The sequence below is a fragment of the Stegodyphus dumicola genome, chromosome 4 (assembly GCF_044657685.1).
Source record: "Stegodyphus dumicola isolate Sdum_Otavi_A_Nest chromosome 4, ASM4465768v1".
Lineage (NCBI taxonomy): Eukaryota > Metazoa > Arthropoda > Arachnida > Araneae > Eresidae > Stegodyphus > Stegodyphus dumicola.
The window spans coordinates 77,396,672-77,413,543 of NC_140771.1; the positions used below are offsets into that span (position 1 = coordinate 77,396,672).

Genomic DNA, 16,872 nt, shown 5'->3' on the forward strand with positions numbered 1-16,872 from the left:
TGTAGTGGCCGTGCGCGTCTGTCCAGCTCTCGGTATGTCCTCCACTTGCCGACGTCCATCACTGAATGTGCGACACCATCTCCGCACCATTTGCTTTGACATCACACCTGGCCCATAGACTTCCACGAGGCGGTTATGAATTTCTGTTCCTGATACTCCACGTGCCCATTCATAGCGGATAACCGCTCTCACTTCCTTCTTTGAGCACGAATTCAAAACGCACCTTCTCTCCATACCTACCAGGGCTCAAATGAGAGGCTGGTCTCCGCTTTGCGCAGGCACTGCAACAGCGCCATCTGCTTGATTTGCAGCGACCTCTACCCAATGGTGTATCAGTGACTTGCGCGTTTTCCTGCTGTGTCGCCTTCCGCCCATAGCCGTTCAACACTTCTTCCATATGCAAAGCATGAATTTTTCTTGGAGGACTTTTTGAAGCTTATCAAGTGATATGACAAATGTCTCAACGTACTCGTACGAGAATAATAAAATCAAGGTATGTCATATCTTTAATGTCTCATTCTAATTTTTGACTTTCGTACACAACTCTGACCACAGTCGACAGGGGAAACTTATTTTTCAACTTACCTACGTAAGTTGCTTCTTTTTTTGTGCTAATACTTTCTCTTTAATTCTATAAACAGACATAATTTCTTGTTCAGTTCCACAATTCAAGTCCTATGATTGCTGTGTTGAGAATACCGACTTGTGAATCAAAATTTTTTCATTTTCAATAACCTCTCTGTCACTTTCTTCACTATCGGAAGCGGTGCATCGAACCATGCTTTCACTTTGTAGATCCTTTGGCAGCCCCAGAATCGGAAACTCTTTTTGACATAATCGAAAGTTCAAGCTTACTTTTTATAAAATTGCTCTAACAGTCTGCAAAAAATAATAAGCTGGATCCAATTAGAAGATTAAGGAACAATGCAATCTGCAACATTAACTGAAATAGATAATTTTAGCCTAGCTTATACCGTCCATTATACATTAAACGTTTATAATGCGTTTACACAAGCGTAGAAAGTTTGTAGCTTTGAGGTCTATGTTATGGACGTCCGGATTAAAGACTTTGTATTATACTTACATTAGTGGTACTTTTTTGAGCTCCAAACAGATTTTCAGGAAAAAATATACCATGCTATCATCCAGATAGAACTTCTTAAATTTGATGTTTAAAATTGATATATGATTGAGAATTACAGATTAGATTTTCAATACATATGATAAACCAGAATTAGTGTTTTACTTTAAACTCGAACAGATTTTCATAGGAAAATATGGAATCACTATAAGTGATTGGCAAATAGGTTTTTTTTTAAATTGTTTATCTTAATATGCAATTAACATCAATTTTTTGTTAACATTTGTAATTAGTATTAATAATATGAACACCTATATATCAATCAATAACATCTAGAAATCTGACTCATATGACTCTTTAAGTTTCACATGTATTGTGTCCATCTGATTGAAATTTCTTGATAAAACTTGAAGAATTTTACTTATTTCTAGAGGTGCTTTCATTGCACTTCTTTTTTCCCCTGATTGTGCATTTAATGAATATTATTTAAAGGAAGAATTTGTATAAAATTTTGGTAAGGAGCTACCATTCAAAAATTTTAAAACGCTCTGGCAAAACTTAAAATATCAAATAATTGCTGGTTGCCAATTTAGGTATTATATTTTTAGAAGTATATTTTCTTAAAGGTTGCTGTTATTTTAATCATAGAATTAGTGCAAGGTCATTTTCTGTCCAAATCAGATTCTTATTTCCTTGTACGAAGTAGAGGGTGTATTGTAATTGCGAAAATTTTTTTTTTTTTCAACAGCTCCCCAATATATATTTTCAGCATGATGTCTGTATGTACATATGTATGTCACGTAACTAAAAAAAATATTAGCCATAGGATATTGAAATTTTGTATGCGAGATTGCTATATTATCTAGTTGTACAGTCAAAAGTCGTTAATTCGGACACCCATAATTCGTAATGATCTATAATCCGGACATCAAAACTAAAAACTTTCTGCGCATGCGCAGCGTTGACACATGCGCAGAGGCGTTCACGCGTGCGCGTAAGACCTTTTACGACTGCGCATATGAGTGTGCGCAAGTGCAGAATACGTTTTCGCGTGCGCATTTTATGTATAATGGACGTATAAGCTAAATAATTATCTATTTCAGTTAATGTTGATGATTGTGTTCCTTAATTTTCGAATTGCATCCGGCTTATTATTTTTTGCAGACTGTAAGAGCAATTTTATAAAAGTAAGCTTAAACTTTCGATTATATCAAATAGAATTTCCGATATATATTTGTTAATATGTAAAGGATCTAAAGCGAAAGTATGTTTTGAAATCCGAAATCTGTTTATCAATTTCACGCTGCTCGGGGGCGGGCGCATAATGAATTGGAAGTTGATTTGTCAGCACTATCCTTATCTTCAGCGCAGATGTTTTTATTTTATTTGGCTTATAATTCCTTACCAAATGTAGTATTTCATCTCGATATGCTCCGTCTTTGATATGATTTAAAACAAGTTCCTCGTCATTATAATTCGCTTCCAATAGCGAAGAAAAGTGACAGATGTTATTGAAAACAAAAAAATTTCGATTGACAAATTAGTCGGTGTTCTTGACACAGCAATTATAGGACTTGAACGGCGGAACTTTGTAACTGAACAAGAAATTATGTCTGTTTAATAGAATTAAAGAGAAAGTATTATCACATGAAACGAAGCAAAACTTAAACAACTTACATTGAAAGAAATGTTTAATAAAGTAAACAAATAAATATTAAGCTTTTTCTTTTTGCAAATTTTGATACCCTTTAGATCATAATTGTTCTTTATTTCATAAATTACGGTTTCATATTTTTAATTTTAGAATTTCTGCATGCCATCTTACGAGATTTAAACTGATGATCTATAATCCGGAAAAATCGATAATCCGGAATCGCCGAAGTCCCGACGAGTCCGGATTAACGACTTTTGACTGTATACCTCTATTTTTTACTGCAATTGGCAGTTCCAAAAAGACATTTTCAGTTGGAAGATCTTTCCTTACTTTCAAATGAAATAATGGCAGAAAAAAAATATGTGTAATTGAATAGACATTAAAGAAAGTCTTGTGGTGCCCATATAAGTTCCTTTTTTTTTTTTTTTTTTTTTTTTTAATTTGTAAATAAAAATATTTTCATTCTATTAAGAAAGTCTATGATTCCATTAGATCCTTTATTGAAACATTTAAACCTGATTTAATGTATAGTTTAATAAAAGAAATTGTAGAACTAGAAATGAAGAGTATATGTTACGGTGAAACACCAAAATCTGGAAAATGTCGACTTTCACTGGTGAATGTCAACATTCACATAGTCGCTTGGTGTATGTCCGAAATATTTTCCAAATGCTCTATATTCTGACTTACACCGGTGAATGTTGAACATATAACAATATTATATTTTCTTCTCCGTAATTCAGTCGCGAATAAATGCACTTGAGACTTGAAATAAGAACCTAAAACACACATTATATTCAAAATGAGAAAGGAAAATAATAGAAGTTAAAAACTTACTTAATTATACAGTATGTTCTAAATGAGAAAATAACAGTAATAAAAAACTTACTAAATTATGTGATTCAAATCTTATTTATTGCAACAACTTAAACTATTATGGAACTTTATGACCTCTCTTTTCGACTTACACCAGATCATATCTGTGATTGTTGACATATACCGGTGAGGGTCTGAATGTGCAAGAATGTAATGCAATATTCGATCTTTCACCGACGTAGTTGGTGAATGTTGACATTCTCCGGTGAAAGTCGACATTCTCCAATTTCGGTCTTTCACGGTAACATATATATTTTATAACAACTAACTATTGTGGCAAATGAAATTGCTTGGAACTTCCCAATCTTGCTTCCTAAGTAGCAAATTATATTATTTTAGGTTAAAAAATTTTTCTTCTAAAATATTTTGCTAAGCTTAAGAATTAGATCCGTAAGTATGAAAGAAAAAAATTATGGCCTGTGTCTTTATTTTTTTTATTCTGCTTGTTTTGTAATTTCAGAACTGTCTTTTTGTATTTGTCTTTCCTTATCTTTCTTGGAATTGCCATTAAAAAGTAAAACAGGGTTAGTGTAAAACTGCATGTGCACAATGTGCATTCTGATAAACTCATGCCAGTTTGGCAGATTTCCAGAAGGAAAGAAAGATATGTTTGGTTTTTTGCTGTCTGGAATTAGAATCTCTTGTGTAATGTTGTAGTTTAAGTAATGTCAGACAAAAAAAGTTATGTCATGGATCTAAAATTGCCTTGAGGAATAATTTTTTGCTGAGTAGGTCACTGGGGTGATAAATTTGGAAACAAAACAGTAATACATTTTAAGATTATCCAGGTTTCTTAATGTTAAAAAAAAAAGTTACTATATTTCTTGAAAGCAAAATTAGAACAAGTAGAATACCCCATTCCCCAAAAAGTTTTCCATGTAATAAAACTTTTTTATTGTAACTGGACCACTCATAATTTCAGAATAATGGATTTTTCATTTTTTGGCTACTCCTTATAGTAACTCCTTAGAGTCAGTTTTTTTTCCTCTGTCTCTTCGAAGCTGTGATTACATGACATAAAACATCACTGCTTCTGTATTTTGGAAACAGTTTTTTTGAGAAATTTTGAAAGTTATTATGAATAAGAAAAGTAATAATTCAGAGAGGAGATTTTCAAAAATGAATCCAATTTGGGGCAAGGATTGGGAAATTTGATAAAATTCCAGTCATTCCCAGATCCCAAGAATGTTTTGTAGACTTAAAATCTTATAGCCCACTGTAAAGTACTTTTTCGATTTTGTGTCTGTTGACGTAATTTTTTTTTTTTTGGTTACTTTCTCTCTAAGTGTGCAAATGTTTATGTGTTTTAATTACAATAATATTTACTTAGCTTAAACAAGAAAAGGTACTTTATAACCTTTATTATATTCAGCTGTGAATAATATGAGCAGAGTACCTAATTTCTTGAGCCCACCAGCTGGCGAGCAGTAAAACACTGAACGTTGGTAGTTCGACCTGAGTTCAATTCCAAGTAAACAGCCAGCTGCATGGGCATTTTTGTGGTTTTCCACATGTGTATCATGGATACAAGCCAGTTTCTGTTAGAAAGTCCTTCCTGAAGACATTGCATAGGCGAATACCCGTAGCATGTTATAATTAAATAAACAAACCAAATTTATTGAAAGTTTTAATTAATTGTATATTCATGTGGTGATATAATTTGAGATCTGGAATTTGTAATATGATGAAATGATAAGATGTGATGAAGAGACTTTGAGAAAGTCCTTAAATTAATGCTAAGGAATAGGATCTCTTTATTATTATAAATTGCTAATATTTTTAGTATTTCAAACTTGATAGTTTGTATGAATTAAAGTTTAGTAGATGGAGAAGTAAATAGAAGAAGCATTTCTATTTCATTCAAAATTCATATTTATGTAAGGTGATAACTTGGAACATTTCTTCACATTTATTTTTGTTTTAACTTTAAAAATATGAAGGAACACAAAGTAAACATAGAAGTAAGTGACAAGTGTAATAGATCTAGTCATGATGGTTTAATTTTATAGCATTTCCAGAATGATTTCTGATCACTTATATTGCAAATCATTTTAATAAGGATATTTTTTGGGTTCACTGATGCTCATTATAACCAAATGTGATTGCATGTGACTCCAGTGGAAAGTCTCATATTGAGTGACTCAAAATTTTAGACTGAAAGTATATAAATAAATAGTACTTTTTAAATTTTTATTACAGGGTGGTAATAATGCTGGTCACACTGTGGTAGTGGATGGCAAAGAATATGACCTTCATATCCTTCCTAGTGGTGTTATAAACAAAAAATGTGTTTCTGTTATTGGTAAGTAAATTATTATAATTTTATTGTTTATTTATTTTTTATTTTATGTCGTTGATGTAAATTTAATGCAGAAACTTTTTCTAATCACTTCTAGTAGTTGTATCAAAACTTCTAATAGTATAAAACTTGATTATATTAATCAATATTGGTTTCAAATATGTAAAATTGCAATTGATCCATTAAAACATTGGTTACCCATGTAAATACAATTCAAGTAACTTTTTTATTTCCAAGTGTAGCAGTTCTTAGTTTAAGTTGTTGCATTAATGTAACAGGTTATATAAAATGCCTTGGATATTTCTGTGACTGGAATTAGTTTAATATAATTGTCCATTAATTGATTTTCTGAGTAAATGAGGAAAAAAGAGGTTTTCTAAATTTTTTTCATTCAGTGTCTGAGATAAAAGTTTGGAATTTTGATATTAGCTGGTATCATAAGATGCCTGTATTTTTATTGCCTAACTGAGTATTTTTTGGGAAGACACAAATAAGAAAGTATGAAGTTTTTGCTCAAAATATAGCTTAGTATGTTTTTCCTCAAAATATAGTTTAGTATGTAAACATCAGTGGTATTTTTGCATGTCTTGTTTATGCAGTGTTTGTGTTTCAGTTTATTATTCTAATTTCATGCATTCCTCATTTAAAAAAAAAAATAATAAATAAATAAATAAACCTGATGTGGCCAACTCCTGACCTCCTCCTAATTCCATGTTTTAAATAGCAATGAACTTTAAATAGAGTATCATTCCAGTTGATCACTTATAAACAAAATCTTATTTATTGTTTAGATAAATGGAAAGGTCTGCAATATTGTAGAGTTCTATGTCTTTTTAGTAGCATTAGCATTCACAGTAGACCCTGCGTAGAAGACTGTGTAGCGAACTCTCGTCATGTCTTTGAAGAACAAATGCCACAGAAGAATGTTTTAAATAACCTTTTTATTTGAACTAACTTAACAAGAGGCACTCACTTGGTGCTCATAATTCACCACCACTTGTGGTTAAGAACTCGAACAGAAAATAAAAAATGTAAAATCATAATAAATTAAGATGGCTAAATGACTGGCTCTTTATTTATCTAATCTGCTAAATCAGCTGCACACAGCGCAGTTGAGCCTAGGATATCAATATAATCTGAAGAGAATGTCTAACACCAACTAGAGGGCTATTTCAAACAAGCAGCATAAAATCGGAACTAACTCTGCTACTACTCCTCACGAACTCTTGAAACGCAATTTAAATACTGCTTCTGAACACACCTAGGTTTTGCATACTACATCATTAAAATTTACATTCTGGCAGGAAACTGAAATTATGGGGGCAAGGGAAGTCAAACTAAAAATAATTGTTTAGAATAAAATAAGGTCCTTACAATATGAAATTTTAGATAATAGTTTTAGAAATATAATAATAGTTATAATTGAACATGTTTAAAAACTGGTTTTGCTAAAATTATATCAACATAAACAAATGTTTGTCCCTTTATTTTTTAAAATCAAATATCACATTTTATTGGGTGGTGAATAACATGTAATTTAATTAGTTTTTAATAAAAGAAAGTTGTGTTTAATATAATAAAAGTAAATCCTTTTAAATGAAAACCATAATTTAATTTTCTTCTATGTTATTTTATACTAGCAACAAATCTAAATTCATTTTAATCTACACCTATATTCCCCGATAGTTTAGGTTTCAGTAAACAATGCTCCTTCAACTGCACCAATACGTTTTGGTTTATACTTTTGCAACAATAGTTTCAAGTAATGTGCAATTTCGGATTGCCCATTATAAATTGTTATAGACTTATCAAGTAAATGACCATTTCTGTTAAACCAGTTTTACCCCATATCTAATCATTATATAAATCCAGAAAGCTGAAATAGGGAAACTAGAATTCTTTTGGAAATTTGATGTAGGTGCTATTAATGGATGAAAACATCACCATATACACTCGGACGCCATTGTAAAAATAGCTGAAACATATGATAATAATTCTAACTTGTGTTTATTGCTGAAAACTCACTCTCAAATGTTTGGACTAAAAACGGTACTTGCATATTGTCTGATAACCATTGGTGGAAATTTTGCAAGTCATTACTGTGGATTTCTGAAGGACATGATCATCCATAATTAGTGATAAGTGCACTACTTTGCCAATCGACAGGATAGTAGTAAGCACCCTAAAAACATACTTCACTTATTTATGTATTATATAGCTTGGCAGGAGATAAAAAGGAGCATTGGATATTGTTTTACTTAATGTTTCCTTCATTTTTAAACTTTTCCGAGGAGGAAAAGGAAAATAACTTTTGTACTTTTACAATTACAATGAATAAGAAACCTTATTGTTTAGTGAATGGATTCTTTTGAATCCAAACCAGGGCAAGACAATTTATTAGCAACTTCTTTTGGAAAGAAACCTACACTTGGAAGCACATTATTTCAAGCTGTCAGTTGTTTCATTTATGGTAGCCTGAGTTGTTAAATGTTATGGAAACCCTATTATGATGTAATCAGTTTCATGATTGCAGTAAATTCGTAAGGGCTTTTGTGTGTTGGTTAGAAAGTATATTGCTTGTTTTGTGGTAAAATGGCTGAATGTAGTAAGATTAATATGATTTGGAAAAAAAGGGAAAAAGAGCATTACTTGACTGTTGTGTAAACGAAAGTTTATTTAGTAGCCTTTATTAAGTTTCCTGTTTTTAGGAAGGAAATGCGTATGGTCGAACGTTGGCAATAAACGGCACTACGGAGGATATTTTTTATTCTTATTTTATGAATTTATATGGCGATGCCAATATACAGATTCTAGTTCAGATAATTTTAGGAAGTTTTGGGATATTGTTAAGGAATTTTGTTTGACTGAAGACATATTAATTCGTAAATAAGTGGATATTTTCTTTGTGTAGTGCAAAGATAAATTTTGTTTTTTATGTTATTTCATTGTTTGATTTAAAATGTAGTTTATTGAGATTATATATTTTTTGTTGGCTGCTGCTTTGACTTTTTAAGTGAATATAGTTCGATGTGTACATGAACAAAGTCAAGAGAGTGCGCAATGCTTAGTTTGTGCAATTCTCTGATGTTTTTTAAGTGAAAATATGTCGATATGTACATGGATACTGAGTTTGTGCAATTCTTTGTCTTGTTATTTTGGCTCTGTGTAGGTGTGATTTTTGGCACAAAAATTGCTGCTACACAATCCAAAATAACAAGTCAATTGCACACACAAACTCGGTATCTAAGTACTGCCAATTTTAGCCAAGGGTTACCCGTAAATATATTTTTACCTTTTTCTCTATAATATTCAATGGTAATTTAAAATTCTGTATGTGATTTAAGTGAATCATCCATAATTTTAAAGGGAAAAAAATAAATACAGTTGAAATAGAAGCTTGACAATTTTTTTGGAGGGAGGCACAGCAAGTTAATTTTTTTGACATATTTCCCTTCAAAATTTATGTTAACTTTTTACAGAGTTGAGACATTCTGAAGCAGGATTGTGTCCTATACTATTCATTTTTCTGGTGATTTGAATTGCATGCTTAATAATCAGCAGTATGATTCAAAATTACTTTTCTGGAAAATTTATCCATTACTTTGAAATAAAGACTATTATCAAAGCCCAAAGGGGCTATTAATTTCATTTTGACATTTTGCGTCGTCCACTATAAAACAGTGTTTTACTTTTCAAATTGTTGCCACCAAATATTGGAGCCCTGCCTAATATTTAAAGAATTAAATAATGAAGAATCTACATGAGTGTATGTTTCTCGCATTGTGAAAAAAACAGCTGTACCTACAGACATCAAAATTTGAATAACGTAGTCCTCCTCTTGAATGTGGGCATTTGGAAGACATAAATTTTCAATTTTTATTATCTATTTCATATTTTGTAGAACTTTAATGAATTTTTAATTAACAAACTCTGATTTCAAAGCAAGCAATGGCAACATTATATGGATTATCTCCAGTGCGACAAGACTGTGTGTCAGAAATTCTAAATAAATGCTCTTTTTAAATATGTTGTGATATTGCTATTGAACTGAATTTTATGGTTTAAGTGCAAAGAATATAATATTTTATAAATTTTTATAACCAGAGCTGTAGAGTCGGTAGGGAAAATGACTGACTCCAACTGCTGGAATTTTAAAGACTCCGACTCTCTTATTTATTTATTAAAGAAATATTAATTATATTCTAACGTAAATTTAGTAGAATGTAGCAAAAAAGAGTGAACCTGTATGTAGGAAGTTTAATTCCGAAAATTGTGTTTTAAAGTAACTTGAATGTAAATCATACTTCAAAATTTTCTTAACAGCCTGAAGGTCACTTCTTTGAAGGCTGTCAGACAGCACCTCAATTAATTCTTTATGGATAAAACTAATTTTTTTTTTTCGAAAAGGAATTTTTGACCTGCTAGAGAGATGACAAAAGGCAATAGAACAAAATCATATTTGTTGTATTCAATGAAATTTTCTTGTGTTTTTGTACTCTTTCATTTGTATTTATTATCAAAAATCCACAGAACTTTCCTGAGAATACAATGTACACAAGTGCTATGTCTTGGCAATAGCTTCTGGCTGGAACTTTACAGTAAATTAACTAGCTGCAACATTAGTGATTCTACAACACCAACTGAGTCAGACAATCAAAGCTCAACAAGTGATCAGTTCTTACCAACTGTGCCAAATATTGGTGTTGATAATCATACCCGGATCAGTGGCTTCCTTTCAATAAATGGGCATCCTTGGATGCAAAAAACAAGTCTGTGCTAATGGGCTTGCTATTTACAATTCTTATCTTGATTTTTTTTTTTTACCTGGAAATCTGCATATATCTTTGAAGTGAGTGAATACATGATGAATTGAATCCTAAAGGCAAGAATCCAGATAAAAATTAATAGTTTGTAAAACTTAAATAAAATGTCACAAGCAACTGCTGCATTTTATGAAATTTTTTGTCTTGTGAAATGCTTATTTTGGTTATTTGTAAAGAGTAAAAGCTGCTATCTAAATTTATTGCTTTAATGAATTTAGTAAAGACATCTGTTAAGAAAAAAAAATTTACTTTTTAAAAAATTTTAACTACGTGTTTTCTTTCTCTTCTAGGAAATGGTGTTGTAATTAATTTGCCTCAGTTTTTTGAGGAAGTGAAAAAGAATGAGGAAAAAGGACTGGCTGACTGTTGTGGCAGAGTTTTTATATCAGATAGGGCTCACTTAGGTAATTCAAAAAGATAAAAGTTGTAGCTGAATCAATTAATTTGTTATAACATATAAAAAAATTTCCTTTTCTTATAGTTTTTGATTTCCATCAAACTGTTGATGGCCTCCAAGAACAAGAAAAAGGGAAAAGCAGGTTAGTATCATTTCTTAAACATTTGAATAAATATATGTTTTGTAATCACTTAATCATGGGAGTGGTCTGTATGTTTATTTAAAATTAAGTGAAAAAACAGACTGAAGATGTCAAACTTTGAATAAAAGTCTCGATTTCAAGAGAAATCTATCTTCTTCAGAAGCAAAATTTTTTTTACTTCAGATCTGTATTTGTCTAGTTTCAGATTTTACATTGGCACATTAAACATCTGCTTATTTTTAAGCCATGTAAGATCTATTTAATTCAGTGATTTTAAATGACAAAATTATTTGGAAGTTTACTACATATCATTTATAATTAAATTCTGGAATGTTGTATTAACAATCAAAAATTTGTTAGAAGATATTCTCTTAACACTAAATCATGTTTTAAAAAATCTTGGGTGGACACCATATGATTTCTTTGTAGAGGATTGTAAAGAGGGCCGTAACTTCAGAAATTAAATAGAAATGATTTCTTTGTACAGCTTGTTAAATTATACATTTTTTTTTTTTCCTGTATTTTTTTTAACTTATTTTCTCAAGTTATTCTATCCTGAATAACAAGCCCTTGAGGCAAGTTGATATCAAAAATTGCAGATTTTGGAATTGAATATCCCACTCAATTTTTGTCATGGGAGTCAAACTTCTTAAAATTTTATTTTTACATAATGTATGTAAAACTTTCTCAAATTTACGTATAGGAACCAGGAGACTGCATTAAAAGTTAGATTTTGTTTTTTGTCAAATTAATTTTTTTAAATTTGATATTGCTGAAACATGAATATTTTCATCCTTTAAAGCACTTCTATAACTGGCAATATATGACTACAGCCAGCAACTTCGAAAATAAATGCCAGTAAAGGGACACACACGTTTAGTACTGCTGATTGCAATAAAAAGAGATGCACAACTGGATGTTGTAGCAGTCCCATATATAAAATTTCCATGTTCTACGGGTAATCGTTTATTAGTTATGTGAGGTACATACTTCTGGTTCCTATACAGACATCATGAAAAAATCCCTTTTGAATGTTCTTTAAATCTATTTTATAATCTGTTGTGGAAAAAAATGCTTTTCTTCCTGTCTGTATGTATATGCAAAAACATTCAATGGATTCAGGAGCAGTCAAAATGGATATTTCTGCTGAAATATGATACCTGAAATTTTTTGCAGTTGCAGTACATAATTTAATTTGTACAAGGAAGTAAAAAGATATAGTTCCTGTGAAAGTACAAGATTTATATGATATCCATATAATGTAAGCTTTCACCACTCGTGGAACTACTATTAGTGGAGTTACATGTCATCTGATGGCTTAGTCATAGCAGGTCAAAATTCTAAATTTAGAAGCAAGGATGAACAAGGTCTAGATGTAGTCGAGATTTTGGATTCTTTTTACTTTCTCGGACCTGGAATTTCCAGATTTGTGGCATGTAGAAATATTATCTTCCTCAAATTTTGTTATAGAACAAATATATCTTCCAGAGATTATATAAATTAAAAATTTTTAGATTTAATAAAGTTCAATGATATGTAGAGCAAATAAGTTTGACTTATGAAGAGAAGTTTCTCCGTCCGTTTGTATTATATAAAAATAGGAAAAAACTGATATTGTAAGTTTTTGAAGGGAAGTATTTAAGCTAAAGAACATGGGAAAACAAATGCACAGTATTGAGGAAACTGATTAAATCTGTCTTAACTTGCTTCAATTGACCCATTGTTCGAGAGGTTTATATTGCAACAGAATGCAGAATATCGTTGAACGTTGACAATCTAGATGTTGCACATACTGTGAAATATTTATTATTATGTAAAAAGTATACATTTGAATAATTTATGAAATAATGTTTCAAATATGTGAAGCAATGTAGTGGAACATTCATTTTTAATAAATTAAAAGAAATTGTATTTTTTGTTTTTCTAATAAAGCTGTGAAAACATGTGTATATGCATGCATATTTGGTTTCACATTAATATTCTGAATTATAACAAATTATGTCAGATTTTTACTCCATAGTAACTTTTCGGGATTTGTGAAATGGTGTGACAGTTACTCATCTACAAGTTAACAACGGTGCCAAACAGTTTGGCGAGAAACACGGGCTTTGTAATTGAGTAATTTTTCCTCCTCTATGACCTTAAAAGAAGCATTAAATTAAAATTAATAAAACTAAAAATTAAAATAATTCTGTTCATAGGCTGCTGTGAATAAGGTAAGCATTTTAAAGTTACTCCCTTGAATTATCTATTGAGGAGGGAGAATGGATTGAAATCCATAAAAAATAATCTTAAATATAACCCAAATGAAAAAAGTATTCATGCATAGCATCCCCAATCTGCATGAAGCAAATATAGTAGAAATTTGAAATAAAGTTACTAAATCTGATATCAAAAAATAAATAATTCACACAAAGAAAATTTTCATGTTTTTCATGAAATTTTCTTGTGATCTTTTGTTAAGGAACAAAGCAATTTCAAAGAATTATTACTTGCCACGCAGCCTAACAAATTGCCAACACTGAGAGCTATAGTCATTCCGTGTGGCGAATCTTTCTTATTTATGAGTGCAGTATTTATTTAAGTGTATTGTATCCAGATCAGAAAGTTTTCAGATGTATATATGCTATTGTATTTATTAATTTTGTTATTTTATATTTTAAAGCACTAATATAAATTTTTTTTTTTTTTTTTTTTTCCCTTACAGTATAGGTACAACAAAGAAAGGAATTGGTCCAACTTACTCTTGTAAAGTAAGTAAATATTTTTTATTCTAAATTCAAATGAAACTTCAAAACAAATTTTTCACTGGTAGAGAGTGGCAATGTTTGTTTGGCACTTAGTGCCATGAGTAACATTTTTGTCCTCTTGACCTTGTTCCTAGGCCAGCCGTAGCGGGATACGTCTGGCTGACCTCCTCGGAGACTTCTCCTTGTTTGAGGAAAAGTAAGTAATTTTCCACTAATGGGATACAAATGTAATTATGTGTGTTTTGCTATGAAAGGTCATTAATTGTGTGGTTATTTCATAGTGAAACGAAAAGTTATATTTTTTAGTTTTGTATTTTCTCTATTTGCATATATATTTGCATGCATGTTGCCTTCGCTAAGCCTAATTTTGGGGGGATAAAGTTTATCCTAACATAATTTTTGGTGCTATTTTAGATTATTACTTAAGCACCATATATGTTAAAATGAACATTTATTAATCTTTTTCTTTTTATTTACATGAAAAATGTAAAAAAAAAAAATTGCTTACATTGAGAAATAATTTTTTCAAGTGCTATTCAAATTATTCTGAACTTTTAGTTGATAAAATAATAAATAAATTAATTAAAAAATACAAAAAAGACTATTTAGAAGAAGAAGTAACAAATTCCTTCACATGAACCATAAGACGGGCAGATAGTGAGTTCTGTCTGTGACGAAATGTCCACGTGAGAATGACTAGAAGTATCGTTCTCTAACACTTAAGAAAATGAATCATAACTCACATTCATGTCACTAATTGGCTCATTTACTATGCAAGTATATCCTTTGTCTGATAAATAATGCTTGCTCGCCAGTAATAAACTTTAGTTAAGACGAGCAAGTGTTGAGACTTTCTGTAATAAAAAGGGAAGTTCATGAAATATTAAGCGATAGAAGCAATCCAAAGCATAATAGGACCCTAAAAGATCCTACATAGTAGCAAAAAAAAAAAAAAAAAAAAAAAAGAATTCGAGGGGATATCAAAAACATGAACGTTAATATCATGTGGGGAATTAAAAAGCTGAGCTGCGTTTGTTTGCATTACGCTTTCCCTCCTCCCCTGCAACAGCTGACACCAACACTACAGAGAATGTGATCAAAATGAAGGTCAGGATCCTCTGGGAAATGAGTGCGTTTCTTGCTCGTATTGTATGCATGACAGTCGGCCCAAAAGAGTTAGCAAATTTGGAACTTGTTGGTAACTTTACCATTACATACTTTCTTGAGTATTTGACATGATACTGTACTGACAAGTATTGAAAAGGTAAAAAATTGGAGGAAAACAGATGGCATTTGAGGGCTATATACTTTAAGGGAGGGATGTCTTCCTGGAGGATGTTTTAAGGAAAACTGGCTCATATACAGGTTGCACATAGGGAAACGCCCGTGCAGCCAGTCTTTTCTCTCGGATTCAAACCCTAAACTGAACTACTTGTAATAAAAGATATTGTTTTATTTATAGCTTTATTTATGACTTGAAGGCCTATAAATGGCCAAGTGGATAAGGACCATTGGACTCTTCAGCAGTTACAAATACCTTTAACCCTTTTGGGCACGCTACCTTTTAAAGTCGGAGTTTTGATAAAAATAAAAATAAAAAAAGGTAGGCAGTCTAATTAGGCCTAGAGGAGTACACAAGTAAAATTTTGTGAAGATGGAACTTATCGTTTAATTCTGTGGGCACACCCACAGAACTGTGCCAGATTAAATTAAAATTAAATTGTATAATTTTTGACCACTAGTCCACATTTTTAGTTTGAATTTGACTGTTCATGTTTAATTACGTCACCATGAGCTGTAATTTATTTTGCTAGCATCAGAACGTGCCTTAATGTTCTAAGTTCTTTTTAAATAAGAGGCTTATTTAAACCTTCGTCTGATATTGTAGTTACTTTCGGACATAGTGATAATTTACTTCCTTCCTGTCGAACGTTTTGGACTATTTAACTTTTACCAGATCAAGTAAATGCTCATAGGTACATTGTGGAGAGGTTGATAAGTTAGAAGATAAATCGTGCAGAAACTAGAGAGAGAGAGCATTGGTTTGCATATTGAGACAAATCTCCAATTGTTAGGAATAATGCTTAAAGAGAAGGAAATCGATATACACTAGCCAAAATGTTTGAGAAAGCTTCAAATTAAAAAGACGCATAATTATTGAGTGTTATTACCACATTAAAATTTTGTATTATGTTATTTAAATTATGTTTTGTAACAACATTAAAAGCTACAAAACATAAATGTTTTGTAGCTTTTAATGTGTAATTATCCTAATATCATTTAAGAATCAATGTCATAAATTACATGTATTTTAAACTGTAAAATTTTATTAGATGTTGATTTTAATAGGGCTTTTTAACAAATATTGTTAAAAAATAAAATTCAATAGTGGCTATGTAAATCCATAATGAGTAAGGTTATCTAACTACCTAATTTAATTATTTGTAACTAACTGTTTACCCGTAAAATTATCTCTACATATTAAAGCGGGTTATTGCCTTTCATTAATACTCATTGTGGTCACAAGATAAAACACAAAAATGTAAAAACTCAAGTAAAACTTATAAAGAATAAGTTGTAAACTTTATAAGAAGTAGCAAACTTATAAAGAATAAGATGCAAAGAGCATCTAGTGTAACTTAAAATAATACAAAACAGCTTATCACCTCTGGTGCTTTAATAGCTTATTGGAACCTTAAAGTATATTGACTGGGTTACAATCCCTGGAACTTTACATAAAACTACGACACTAACTGCTGTTCTAATCAGCAGGTCTCTCTAGACAAGCAGCAGCGATGAAAACGTTGTCTTTTGTTATGAATCATGCTGATTATGTATGATCTTCTTTCT

At 30.9% G+C, this 16,872-nt stretch overlaps 1 protein-coding gene across 1 annotated transcript in view; it reads left to right on the top strand.

Annotated features, from left to right (window-relative positions):
- The window catches only part of Adss (adenylosuccinate synthetase), a 64,856-nt gene that overhangs the window by 13,440 nt on the left and 34,544 nt on the right, over nucleotides 1–16,872 (top strand). The window contains exons 2-6 of the mRNA XM_035354054.2: nucleotides 5,811–5,913; nucleotides 11,024–11,137; nucleotides 11,215–11,272; nucleotides 13,980–14,025; nucleotides 14,157–14,218. Coding sequence (XP_035209945.1) covers nucleotides 5,811–5,913; nucleotides 11,024–11,137; nucleotides 11,215–11,272; nucleotides 13,980–14,025; nucleotides 14,157–14,218 — 383 coding nt within the window. The remainder of the gene's footprint in view (nucleotides 1–5,810; nucleotides 5,914–11,023; nucleotides 11,138–11,214; nucleotides 11,273–13,979; nucleotides 14,026–14,156; nucleotides 14,219–16,872) is intronic.